The sequence below is a fragment of the Cryptomeria japonica genome, chromosome 7 (assembly GCF_030272615.1).
Source record: "Cryptomeria japonica chromosome 7, Sugi_1.0, whole genome shotgun sequence".
NCBI classification, from domain to species: domain Eukaryota; kingdom Viridiplantae; phylum Streptophyta; class Pinopsida; order Cupressales; family Cupressaceae; genus Cryptomeria; species Cryptomeria japonica.
Window position 1 is genome coordinate 222,766,737 of NC_081411.1, and position 14,549 is coordinate 222,781,285.

The 14,549-nt window shown below is 33.8% G+C and overlaps 2 protein-coding genes across 7 annotated transcripts; both read right to left on the reverse strand.

Annotated features, from left to right (window-relative positions):
* Positions 1-5,425: 5,425 nt before the first annotated feature.
* On the reverse strand, positions 5,426-12,455 carry LOC131052889 (CST complex subunit STN1). Of its 6 annotated transcripts, none has more exons than XR_009107526.2 (5): positions 11,842-12,455; positions 10,621-10,804; positions 6,844-7,012; positions 6,134-6,330; positions 5,426-5,762 (listed from the first exon to the last, which is right to left on the reverse strand). XR_009107526.2 is itself a non-coding variant. In XM_057987530.2 (2 exons), exons 1-2 carry the CDS (start codon positions 12,244-12,246, stop codon positions 10,673-10,675), a joined length of 537 nt encoding a protein of 178 aa, XP_057843513.2. In that variant the 5' UTR covers positions 12,247-12,455; the 3' UTR covers positions 10,349-10,672. The 6 variants fall into 6 exon arrangements, 1 of the variants encoding a protein (XP_057843513.2); XR_009107525.2 differs by having other exon boundaries at positions 6,844-7,021; XR_009358483.1 differs by lacking the exon at positions 6,844-7,012 and having other exon boundaries at positions 5,430-5,762; positions 6,134-6,333.
* Positions 7,032-10,242, reverse strand: LOC131052887 (uncharacterized). The gene is made up of 5 exons (XM_059208449.1): positions 10,186-10,242; positions 9,223-9,671; positions 9,007-9,036; positions 8,555-8,663; positions 7,032-7,625 (listed from the first exon to the last, which is right to left on the reverse strand). Exons 1-5 carry the CDS (start codon positions 10,240-10,242, stop codon positions 7,494-7,496), a joined length of 777 nt encoding a protein of 258 aa, XP_059064432.1. The 3' UTR covers positions 7,032-7,493.
* Positions 12,456-14,549: the final 2,094 nt, after the last annotated feature.

The following is a 14,549-nucleotide window of genomic DNA, read 5'->3' on the forward strand; positions in this document are numbered from 1 at the left end:
GTGTGTGGGGCCACCTTGTCCTCGAGGTGTCAGATGCAGGCAACAGGTATCTTTCTAAGATTAGAATGCAGTCCTAAGTGTTTTCCTAATGATTTGCCAGAAAATTATCACTCATAGGAGTGTAGGGCGACCTCATCCTCCACTTTTTGCCTCTACAAAAGTTGGATCTAATTGTCTCTATTTGTTCTTCTTGACGTTGTAATCGTGTCTTCAAATCCTGCCACCTGCACATGCAAAAGAGGGAAATGGTGTTGTAGATAGAGATTTTCCTAGGTCAAACCTTGGGTTTGGAATTAACCCTTGAATTGAATGGAAATGTTGAAGTAAAATGTTGAATGTTATACCTCAAGTTTGTTGAAGTTGATGAAGGTTGATGATTCAATGCTCTTTGAATGTGATCACAAGCCTTGATGCAATAACATGACATGACATGATAAGACATAAATGACTCGATCATAAACACAGGCTTGCATGAAGATTGATGTAGTTTGTTGCTCCATAATGTCTAGATCTTGAAGAATGCTTGAAGGATATGGTGAGATGAAATGTCGCTTTGATGCTATAATATGCTCATGATTGGAATGTTTGATGATGAGATGTGTATGTTATGAAAATGAGCTCGAAGAATTCTCTTATATAAGGTTATTAAGGTATTTTACAAATTAAGTTGACCTCCAATAGTCATATTGAGGCATCGTGATTAGGAACCAACTAGTGAGAGGTGAGCATTGACATGTTAAAATTTGGGCCTAGTTTTGGGGGATAAGGACGTCTTAGATGGTTCCCCAAACACCCTTGCCCACCCAAAATAGGGTAAAAGGCCATGAATGGGGCACACTCAACTCAAGATAGGGTTCAGACCACCATGCAGATAGATGACATCAATTTCAAGGTAAAAAGGCTAGAAATAGGCTCAGATAAGAGCTAAGAGGGAACACACTAAGTCAAGGGCACAAAAAGTAGTGCAAATTGTGCAAGGTTACAATTTACAATGCTATATTTAGCCCCAATTTTATCGAGAGTATGAGCTTACGCACATACTCATAATAAAGGAGAAGAAAGAGAGACGAAAATATGAGCATCTGGGAGCAAGATTACAAAGAGATAAGACATCACTAAATTTGAGGGAGCAAGCCCCCAAACTTAGGATCTTAACTCACACAATCAGATACAAGGACACACAAAACAAGGAAAAAGACAAAAGACACCTAAAAGGGGTTAACACTAAAAACAAAGGCTCCAAGTCAACTAGTTGAAGAGTCACATGGAAAGAGCAAGAGCAAACATCAAGTGATGAACTATGATCCAACAACTAGAAAATTATATTATACTATGTGTTCATGGGGAAAGAGAAAGGAAACATGGATTCCACTGGCTAGCAAACTATGTTATCCTAAGTGATCCATGGGAGAGAGAGGGAAGGAACATGGGTTCCATGGGCTAGCAAGTTGTGCTATGTTAGGTGATCCATGGGAGAACAAATTCTCACTGGACGACAAGTTGTATTATGTTGTGTGATCCATGTGAAAAGGAAGAGTTGAAATAGTCTAGCAAGTTGTGTCATGCTAGTTCCACTCATCCTACAAAGAGGTGCCAAGCAAAGTTTTCTTATTGCAAGGCGATTGATCGATACAAATTGAAAGGAAATATTTTTCCAAGTGAAGCTTTCTTTTCACAAGGCAAACAACTGCAAAGAAGTTGTTACTAGGACACTGCAACAAGGATAACCAAACAAAGAATTGTATGCAAGGAAATCCTGCAAAAATAATTCAAAGGAAAGATTTTTCAAGCGAAGCTTTCTTATCACAAGGCAAACAACTACAAAGAAGGTATTATTGGGACACAACAACAAGGATAACCAAACAAATCCTGTTGTTCATGAGGAAATTTTGCAACAAGGATAACCAAACAAAGCCCACTATTTGTGAGTAAACCCTACAATATTGAATTGTAAGTAAGAAACAAGGATGATATCAACAGAGCCCTATGTATATGTCTTAAGGTAGAAAGAAAAGACAAGGATAAACACCTTCATCACGAAGGAGATATCCTAAAAGGCAACAATGTACATCGCTCCAAGCTAAAGAGGCATAACTCTTTTGAAGCAAGGAAGAGATAGTTTTAAATTAAATATCTTGCAACAAGTGTAAAGACAACCTTTTGAGGGATGCATAGCGAAAAGAGGAAGAGATCATTGCCTAAATATTTCTACCTCCAAAAATAGAGATCTTTAATAAAGATGACATCTTTGAAAGTAGAAGGATACTAAGAACACACACCTTCCCTATTGCTATAAAAAGATGATTCTTAGTGAAGGTTTTCACACTCTCACTAAAGAGAGATTATTCATAAAATATGTATCGCTTCAAGCAAGTAATAGGTCCTAATCAAGGGACACATATGTACTCATATGAATGATAATTCAATGCAAGAAAGGACATCAAGTTATGAAAGATGCAACTTCACAAAAGAAAAGGAAATCCTTGAAAATAGATAAGATTGAAACGTTATTCTTGCCACCCAAGCATGGAGACTAGAATAAGCAAGACTATTATGTTACTATCCAAGTATGATTGCACATGAAATTGTACCACCATAAATGACAAAGAGCCCCCAAAAGGCAAGCCACTAATGTCACATAGTGAAGAGCAATATAATAGGCAAAGGAAGTGCTAATGCACTACTTTATATTTTGAAAGAAATATTTGCATTTCATTTGTTGTAAATATGATATCAAGTTCTCTAACATATTATTAAATTGTATGCAATCATCAATAGTATGACCATTTATATGATGAAAAAGACAATATTTAGTGCAATCTATTTGTTGAGGGAGTTTCTTATTTTTTATACTAGGAAAGGAAATTTTACCATTATCTAGAAGTTGCCAACAGACTTCTACTATGGAAATAACTCCTTTGTTAAAAGGAATGGGTATATAATTGATAAAGGAGGGAAATGATTGTCCTTATGGACTTCTTTGTAATTTGTTGCGTAAGGACATATTGAAGGGTCCAAGGGATGAAGAAATTAGGAAAAAATATACTTTGTAGGAAGATTCTCATTTCTATCACCACTATTCATGTCTGCTTTGATAGGTTGGGAAGAAGTATTTTCATCATCTTTTTCTCAATGTTATTTTAGGAGATAGGCTATGAATAAAATGCACATCATCTTGCTTTAAAACATGTTGGTGATTAAGATAAGCTCTTGGAGAATGAGGATCTAGAGTGATAGATGTACTAAGATTAACATGTTTACCTTGTCCCTCTTGCACCAAAGCATCTTTGTGACAAGATTCATCATTGCTCTTCAATGTTGCATCTCCATTGGATAAATCATTGGTAGGAGTATTAATTCTTTCCTCATGAATAAAAGATATTTTGGGAGGTACAAATATGATTCATTTCATTACCAAGGGTTCCATTTGAAACATCTACCAAAGCTTTTACGAAATCCAAATATTCCATTAACTTTAAATCTATCGTCATATAGCAACATGAAGTATGCATGAAATCTTTGACAAATGACTTGAATGTAGGAAAAGTCTTTGAAACCCTCATAATGCAATACATTAAAGTTGTATGAATGAATGCAAACAACATGAAGTGAAAGAAACTATTATCCAACGCATGGTTTTGATCAAAATAGCTAATGAGCAATTTAATCAAATGTGAAATAGAAAACCAATCAAATTTTGTAAGTTTCATTATTCATTTGCAAAAAGACTTCTCTCACAAGTAGCCAACTATTCATCTTGTGAGAGGAATTGGAGTACTTGTGATTTTATTCATTCACTAGAGAGGAACCGATTAGGGTCAAAGAGAATAAAGAACCTAGTGTACATTCATAGATCACTTTGCCTCCTCTCTCATGTAGAGTCTGGGTACAAGGAGAGGCCAACAAAATGGGACCAAATTTTGCCTGATGGATAAGTTGCAACCTTGGTGGGTGAAGTGGTTGAAGCGAATGGCCTTGAAGATTTTTCATTTTATTAACTATACAGTAACTTGAGCTTGAGAGTGATGAGTATCTAGAAAGCATTATAGTCTAGGAAAGTGTAGAAAATAGATTTCTAGATTGTCATTTTGTTTTTCATGTGTATGTGCCTATTTTTTAATTTGTATTTAAACTTTAAAATTCACATTAAACTTTGACAAGATTCTTATTTTGAAAGTTTCAATGTCATGATATTTTCAATTTTAATGTTAGCAAAATAATAAACTATCAAATTAGATACCCCTATCTCCTATTTTTCAAAAACAAATATATTGGTACTAGTACCAATCCCCCCTATCAATACCAATTCTTATCTTCTAACAACCTAGAGCGGGGCATACTTATTATTCATTAGATCGACAACTTTTCCTTTCTATAAATAGCAATCAGAACAAGAATTAAGAAAAAAGGAAAAAAGGAAAAAAGGTTTCACAAAAATTAACCATTTTGTAAAACATTATGTGAGCATTCCATAAGTTCCCATGTGACTGCTTAGTTTATTTTGCCTAGCAACCGCTGCTCAATGTTTTAACCAACAATTTGGGGAGTTGGTGGCTCCATGAGCATTAAATTTTGGTGCTTATAAAATAAGTAGTCATCTTAAATTGTATTGTCAAAAGAAATCCTTAATAATAATTTTGGAAAAAAATTGTGGAGCCATGTATCATTCTTCCTAATTAGCTGTTTATTTTCAGCCCCCGTTTTCCAAAACTTATTTTCAGTTTTTAAACAACTGCTCCAAATAAAAAAAGGAAAATATTACAATTTATATTTTCCCCTTAATTAAAAACTTACATGAAAACATTCGAATTGTTTAAATTTAAACAACAATTACACTTAACAACATTATGGGGACATGGGATTGATAGGCTTAACATTCTCTTCTATCATTTGATGAAACCACTAGATGCCACATCGAATCAATCATTTCTCACGCTTAGCAGCCCGCAAGCAATGGTCATGCAAGGCATCGACTTGAAGAGTACTATCTAGTTAAAATGTTCATTCTTGTTGAGGCAGCTTAACAAACAATTTTAGGGCTCCCTCATGAAATCCATTATGTTCAAATCATGTAAACATCTAAGTCCATAAGACCGCACCTCTTAGATGTATTTGGGCGAACACATCATGTGACTTTGCTCACACCATACTCGCTTGGATGCTTATCCCAAAAATTCAAATTTTAATTGGCACCCAAAATTGAGTGGCAGGGTCGGCCACTAACAAAAACCATTATTACTTTTAAATGAATATTAAATTAATTAATAATATTATTATATTTACTATAATTTGTTAGTGTTTAAAAACACATATCACAAGATGGAATAGCATGCCAATCTTTCAATTTCTAAATAAATTAGGAAATATATATCACAGGTTAAATATCAAACTAAAAACATTGGATTTGCCATTACAACTTTTAGATATTTAACGATCTAACAACTTTATAAACATTTCAATTTTGTGAAATTTTATCCAATTGACAAAAATAGCCTGTAAAAGATATTATGAACATTGATTAGTCTAAATTTTGGAAATATGGTGAAAAAAGGTAGCGAATTGGTAAAAATGGAGAAGCCTTAAAAAAGACACTGATGCATTTACAAATCTAATTTCTGAAATTTTTACTAAAAAAGTAGCTACTGGAAAAAAGATAGCCAACCATAGACCCATCATGTACACCTGACCTGCTAACTTCATTCCAGTTGGGTGATTAGCATTGTGCTTTGGAGGCAAAGGAGCGAGCAAATAATAACACCGCACTGCAAAACGAATGCAATCCATCCAATTAAGACTATCAGCAATGCAGACCTTCTTAGCCACTACAGATTAATATCTGGTTATAATACATTTTTTGGTGGGTCATCAATGGCAAGCCACATGAAAAATGAAAGTATAGTCTAAATAAAGTGTAAATGTCTACAAGGCAAAATAACCAGAACATTCAAAATCATGTATAGTATAACACAAAAGAAGGAAAAAAACTTTGAGCAAACAAGGTAACCATCTAAGATACTGCGACCGATTTAATGAGTGATCCACACTTTTGAAGTCTGAAACTTGGGCACCTTCTATTATTCTATAAATTTTGGAACTATTATACCATTTCTGTTCACAGTACAATCTGACTCACCTTTGCGATGTTCTAACAATAATTGCACAGTAAGGAGGCTGACTCCAAAGAAAAATCTCCATATTTTCAAGGACCTTCACAATATTAATTTCAACTTGAAAATATCCGTATATTCATTCCAGCGAGAAAACTATTCAAGAATGGGAGTCATGCTTCTTCCCCTGTATAAACATATAGCAGCAATTTTGCGAAGGCACCTGCTAAGAAATATAAAAGTCTTCAATTATTAATCTTCTATTCCGTTCAACTGTTACAAAGAAGTAGGCTTTTTCCAATCTGTGAGATCAGAACCAACCACAGTAGATTGAGTTGCTTTATCATTCCATAAAGCGTAAGTCTAAACAGGGTATATGCCTACTTTCTGCAACTATTCTGAACTGTGAATGCAAGAAAGAGCAATGCTTTGAGACTGCAACTCTAGTTAACAGTCTTACTTAATGAGCAATAACACAAAGACACAATTAATGCATAATTGGAGAATGGATTACAATTTACAACTTGGAATTTCTTTCACTGTCACAGAACAATTTGTGGATTTGTGCACCTTAATCAATAATAATGGTCACCCCAAATATAGAACTACAATATTTATTGAATGTTCTGATTTTAAGCAGGAGATTTAATGTTGATGCCTCTGGGTATTCTTAGTGAAATCAATATAGAAGGGTTATACTCGGCCTATAAATCGAAAAAAAACTTAACTTCCGCACCTTAATGAAATTCGTAACCATTCCACAAACTTCAATACTATTTGTAAAATGTCTAAACGAAGGTAACCACTTTTACAGATCTCCACTGCACCTTTTGCTTCTGCAATTGCTCAGGGTTTATAGTGGAATCCACTCCCAGAAATTCTACAGCTTCCCATCGATTATTTTCCTGAAGACACTATCAATTTCAAGAGTAATTACTAATTAATGATTACATACTACCAAAACAGGCAACATGTACACAAGACTGTAACTTTCTTGTGGCATGGAGTCCAAGGGAAATTTTGAAGGGATGGAATAATATGCAAGTCATTTCATTCTTAAGAAAAGGAAATATATTTATAGGCTAATATTTAACAAAAACATTGGATTCACTATTAAAATAACTTGTAGATATTGACCATTCTAATAGCTTTATATACATTTCAATATAACTCTAAAAGAATGCAACTCGAAGAAATACCAGTTTTTGAAAAAATTGTGAAAAAGATACAAATCGGTGAAAAAATCTCAGTAAAAAATATCGTGATGTATTGGCAAGTCGAACAATTGAAGTTTTGGTGAAAACAGGCACCCAGTTGGCAAAAGGACTCCACCTTTACAATACCCTGACGACTTGGTAACTCTAATTTTTGAAAATTCAATTTGGGTCATAAAGCATTGTCTTTGGGAGGAAAAGAAGCAGGTAAGTCGTAACACCGCACTACAAGACAAATGCAATCCATCCAGTGATGAATCTCAGCATTTGGGTCTATCTCATCCAGTAGAAATTTCACTGTTAACTGCAACCATAAAAATCAAAAAATTCTTTAAAGGGATGGAAACTTTCATTCCAAGCAATAAAATGGTTGGAAAATTTATCTTAAAATTAAAAAAAGTGAATTGGGATATTGTTAGAGGGAAAATATATATATATATATATATTACCCAGGGACACGTCCCCGGTATTTTTTTCAGGCATCCCCGTCCTGGGAACAGGGGACTCCTAGGGGATGTCCCCATAAATTCTGCATATTGACAGTGAATTTTGACAATGAATTCTATAAGCAATTTGACTTTGATTCTCAATTTAACACAAATTTAGCATAAGAAATCTGCTACATCTTATATGTTACGATTCTATAATATATATGTGCATGATTTATCCATGTTTCATATGAATATTTTAAATTTCCCTAAATATTTTAATTTTCACTATTTTTATATTGCCGTCCCCATCCCAGAAACTCGGGGTAACGTAGACAAAACAATTCCTATTCAATTATCCTCTATATAATGATATTAGGTGCACATATAAAAATATCTACTACTATAGCCTGTTTCATAAAATCTTAAAGCAAATAAAACATGAGCATATTCATTTTAGATTTAAACACTTCTAAAAATAAAAATTGTCTAAAACAAGTAAACATGTTGCTTTGATAGGTCCTACAGACAGACCCACAAAGAACCTAAAATTCCTTTCTTTCAATTTTATTTTGTTTCTAATTATCCATTATTTCATTAGTATGTTAATGATTTCTTACTTCCTAGAAGGTTGTTTCAAAGCTAGAGATTATTGAAGATTGAAGATTTCGATGAAAAGATAGTAAGGTTTGTAATTTTTATGGGAATATTTATCCTCAACTGGTTAGCTTTTTAACAAAATTTTCAAAAGTTAGTTTTGCCAATTAGCAAATTCTTGAAAAATTGTTTGGCTGATGAAGATCACCTGACGGTTGAGGATCCTGCCTTTCCTAATGATGGCTCTTCCCAGGATTCTGATATGTGTCTTGCTTCTGGTGTGACCTTGTTGGGCCCCTAGGTCCCTGCTGAGGTTCCTCTAGCTATTTGTTCTTCTCCTGTGGAGCCAATTGTCTCCTCTCAACTTCTGTCTTTTCATGAGCTCGATTCCCACCTTTCGCCCTGTCTACCGGGTGCTCCCCCTATTCCTGGTCCCCCAATTGGGGTCTCCTCTTGTTTCCCCTTGTAGTGGGGTTATGGATGATAGAATTGCTTGGACTATAGTTCATAGGAGGAGAAAAAGTCCTTGTACTCTTTCTTGTATTGAGCAAGAGAAGTTATAGATTTAGGGTTGGGACCTTTGTTTCCAGCTGGTTCTCTGCTCCGGTCAAAAGCTTTTCTGTCTTTGTGTGGTTCTCTTAGTCTCAATGCTGGTGAGACTTGCTCCGCTTGCCTTGAAGGCTGTTTAAACTGTAATGGGTTGAGGCCTTTTCCCTATTTACTCTTAAAAGAAACAAATCCTATAAATTGTAGGTGATGTCATGTATGTTTTTAGATATAGATGCTGTGCTTTTCTCAAAATTGGCTTCCAAAACATATTAATATATTCATTGTTCCTCCAACTGAAATCATGGGCTACAATTTCATACCTACTGCTAATCATTTTTCCATGAGACTAAACAAGAAATATTTTGTCTACGAACTTGAATCGATATTGCAAACCAATTTAGGTTAGGTAACATCAAAAGTTGGCACTTAATTAACCTATCTAATTTCAAAAACAAGGAAAAATAGCCATTGAGCTTTAAAAACCCATAAAAGTAACATACCTGCAATTGCCTATTGTAAGAAGTAACCCTACCCTGCAACTTCACCAATCTACTCAACTGCACCTCCTCGGCTTGTTCGAGAGTCATTACGGCAATACATTGCAACTGAGGCTTCTGAACCCTTGAATAATATCTGGCGGTAAGATGGTTGAGCCAGAGAATGCATAGAACACAAACAGTGCCATCATCTACCTGAAATTTAAGAAACTTATCTTTTCTTTCCCTACTAGCAACCACACCCATCATCTCCACCTTTCTAACAGGCCTGCCCTTTCTCTAGGCCTCCGCATGAAGTAGGATTTTACGGGGAAAGATGGGAAAGGCACATAGGGTCTAAAGCCCAATTCCCGCCTTGATCTGCCTTCGCCCATCAAAATGCAGTTCACTAAAATGTATAGTCATATGATTTTATACATGATTTCTAGCTGTGATTTATACGGGCATAGGGGTTTAAGGGCTTCCACCAAAGATACATACATAGTACGCAACGAATTTCAAAACTAGGCTAGGGTTTAATAGTATTACCTGAATTATTAGCTGGAAGGGTTAGAAATGTATATTTTCTAACTTTTTTTCATTTAGTCTTATGTCACTTTGAATCGGTGTTTCAGATATGCAATTCTAGCACATGATTTAATTATTTGGGTGTTCTAATTGATCCCACGACTTGATCCATCAATCAATTTTTTGCTTTTCCTTTTTAAATCTGAGTTGACATTATTTATAATTGTGTATCTGTCTTGGACAAAATAGTAGGCATGTGATCCTATCCAAGATCCATCACTAAAACCTTTTTTTTGGTCCTTTCCAAATCCTTATTTGACTCCATTTCCAACAGCACATCCATTTGAGATGGAATCTTAGACATGTAATGATGACCTGATAGTTGATTTTGTCCCCTAACTACAAAATTTCAAATTCTACATTATAAGGTCAATAATATTAGGATCTAGTTGGCACCAAAATTTGAATTTCATGTATTTAAGGTTGTGTATTTAAGTACATTATCGAAAATCAAACTTTTGAAATACTCTGTATAAAAATCATGATATATGAGAAAGTCTAACTTTTGAAAATATGGTGAAAGCAGGCTGCCAATTGGCAAAACAGAAACCAGCTTTAGAGTACCCTGACGACTTGGAAAATCTAATTTTTGAAAATTTTGACAAAAACTAGTTGCTAATGGATACAAATAGCCCATAAACTATCCTAATGCAACATTTACCAGTCAATCAAAGGCACAGGACCACCCGCTCATTGACTTCATTCCATTTGGGTCATAAAGCATTGTTCTTAGAAGGAAAAGAAGCAGGTAAGTTGTAACACCGCACTGCAAGACGAATGCAATCCATCCAGTGATGAATCTCAGCATTGGGATCTCTCTCAACCAGTACAGATTCCACTGTTATCTGCAATCAGAAAAAATTCTTAAGGGATGGAAACTCTCATTCGTAGCAATTAAATCATTGACACGTTTTGCCTTTAATAAAAAAACATGTGTATCAAGATAATTTTAGAGGGAAAACACATTGTATTTACTACTAATACATATATGCTAAAGCATATATAATTATGTTATATGAAAAGTACCCGCTGCATAATGATATTAGGTGCACATATAAAGATATTTACTATTAGAGCCTGGTTTATGAAATCCTAAAATATATAATTATGTCATATTTAAACCTGCTGTTTAATGATATTAGGTGAACATATAAAAATATTTACTATTAGAGCCTGGTTCATGATAGCCTAAACCAAATAAAACATGGGCATATTCATTTTAAATTTAAACACTTCTAGAAAGAATTGTCTAAAGCAAGTAGACAACATGTTACTCTGAGAAGTTCTATAGACAGACCCAAGAACTTAAAATTCCTGTTTCAATTTTATTTTGGTTCTAATTATCTATTACTTCATTAGTGTGTAAATGATTTGTTACTTCCTACAAAGGTCGTTTCAGAGCCAGATTTATTTAAGCTTGAGGATTTCGGTGACAAGATAGTGAAGTTTAGTATTTTTTCATGGGAATATTTATCCTCAACTGGCTAAGTTTTTAACAAATCTTTCAAAGTTAAGTTTGCCAGTCAGCAAATTCTTGAAAAACTATTCACCAACAATTCCTATAAATTGTAGGAAATGTCATATATATGTTTTTAGATGCACACTCCGCTTTTCTCAAAATTTGCCTCTCAATACATATACTCATTGTTCCTCCAACTGAAAGCATGGGCTACCATTTCATACTTACAGAAAATTTCTACTGCTAATCATTTTTGGGTGAGGATAAACAAGAAATACTTTGTCTACGAACTTGAATAGATCTTGCAAACCAATCTAGTTTAGGTAACATTAAAAGTTGGCAACGTTCTTAATTAAGATATGTAATTTTAAAAACAAGGCGAAATAGCCAATTGAGCTTTAAAAACTCATAAAAGTACGATACCTGCAATTGCTTGTTGTAAACAGTAACCCTACCCTGCAACCTCACCAATCGACCCAACTGCACCTCCTCGGCTTGTTCAAGAGCCATTGCGGCAACACAATCCAACTGAGGTTTCTGCACCCTTGAATAATATCTGGAAGTAAGATGGTTGAGCCAGAGAATGCATGGAACACAAGCAGTGCCATCGTCTACCTGGAACTTAAGAAACTTATCTTTTCTTTCCCTGCTAACAACCACACCCATCATCTCCACATTTCTAACAGGCCTGCCCTTTCTCCAAAAGGTGTCTGGGCCTCCCAATGAAGTAGGATTTTGCAGGGAAAGAAGATCAAATGCCAAAAGCTTCACATGGGAGAGGCACATAGGGTCTAAGCCCAATTCCCACATTGATCTGCATTCGCCCATCAAAACCCAGTGTACTGAAATATACAGTTATGAAATTTTTAACATGATCATTAGCTGGGGTTTATACAGGCGTGGGCGTTAAGGCTTTCAGCCGAAGATATATACCGCCGCAACGAATTTCGAAGCTAGGGTTTTACAGTATTTACCTGAATTGTTAGCGGGAGAAATTAGAAATATATAATTGTTGAGCACTTTTTTATTTTAGTTTTTATGTCACTTTGAATCCATCTCTTAGATATTCAATTCTAGCACATGATTTATGAACACTTTTTAATTTTAGTTTTTTTTTTGTTTTGAATTGATTCTATTTTTAGTAGTGTATATCTTTTGGACAAAATAGTAGACATGTGGTTGCGTCCAAGATCTATCATTAAAACTTCTTTTTTTCCTATTTAAATTTTATTTGACTCTATTTTTAACATTATATTCGTTTTAGATTATGTAATCATGACATGATAGTTGATTTTGTCATTTAATCACAAATTTTGAATTTCTATACTACAAGGTCTAATTGTTATTAGTTGGTATCAAAATTTGAATTTCATGTAATTAATGTTGTGTATTTAAGTATATTGTTGTAGGTCATTTACACATTAAAAATCATATTATAGTGAAATGATTTGAATACTCAAATTAACATCAAACATCTAATATCACACATCATCAAAAGATCAATTCATCTTTATTAATCAACATTCATTGTCACCTTGATGCATTTAACCATATACTTTGAGACAAAACACATACTGACTTATGTTAAAAAGTCAATCATTATCCAACAATATCTACCATCATCTATAGGATATACATAGGAATTCATTACCTTCCCACTTATTATGTTTATCATTGTTAATTTTGTTACAAGGCATGTCCTACCTGTAAAAGGGGCAAGTTGATACACTTCCATAGCCTAGCTTAGTAAGTGTTGCAATGATCCTTAACACTTCCAAATTTCTCCTTACTTGAAATAGAATTGGATGAACATTTATATTACAAGCACACAAGATCACAAGTTTCCAAGATAAAATTGTAGGTTTCCAAATAGGATTACTATGTTTGAAAGTAAAACTAATAGCTATAATTTTCTCCTAGATGCACAATGTAATGCCTCTCACATTTGCATTCTATTGGTTATATTTTGGACTTGATTTGTATATCAATACTTATATATTTTAAGTAAAGATTTTTTGTATTACCATTTCGTTTGTATTGGCATTAGTATTAGGTGCACTTTACGAGATAGTTATAGTATTATTATGTTATGTTTGTGATGCTATTATTTTCTTGTGGACTATGCACATGTATGCTTGGTGCTTTTCATGTTTATAATGTTGTACCCTGTTGGGAATTGTATGTACTTTGGCTATTATGTATATGTATAGGTATAGTTGATGTGATATTAAGAATGTAGGTACAAGGTATTCCTCCACCTAATTTTTAGGTCTGGGTTATTTTTTGATGGTGGCTATATGGGAGACGTCAAATTGGTTGTAATTAAGCCAAGTGCTCATTGTACTCAATTTAAATGTGATTCCCTATTATACTAACCAGTGTTAACATAGATACTGTTGTTGGTATTGATTTGAAAATTCTACCCATTGTGAACACTTAATGAATGCATGATTTAATATTTTGCTTAAATTAATATTTTTCATAAAATAATGTCAAAAAGTATGCTTATGTAGTTTTATATCGTAAATTTAAATAGTGAATATTAATATGTGATATATTTAAATATTTTTTTGACTTAGAGTGAAATTAGGGTTAAATGCAATTAAACGAAATGAAAAACAAATTTTATTATATTTGATTTGAAATTTTGAAAAGAGTTTCATAGGTAAAAAGCATTTTTTTTTTCATAATTTTTATTTTTGAGAAGAAATTTGGTTGTGCAAAAACCCTTGCCTCTTCATTTTCTTCTTTTGGTGATTGGGGGAGCAATTCTTAAGAGAATTGAGTGAGATTTGAAAATGGATTAGGGATTTGAGTGGGAACATGCATGTGGTTAGATTTGTTCATTTGTTTGGCATGTGTGAAGTGATATATACATTTAAAATTTTGGAAAAAGTTGAGATAAATTGTCCTCCATTGACCATTATTTTTCATTTCTAATGTTTGGAATATAATTAAGGTATGTCAAAAGTTGCCAATGCTATTTACTTTTCAGATTTTGAATGTGTATGTTGTGTTGCATAAATTTTTGGATTTTCTTCAAATGTGTTGTTAAAATGTCCATTTTTTTTTTAAATGATCGAAAATCAAATTTGAGAGTGTAGAATGGTTGATGTACACATTTGGCACCA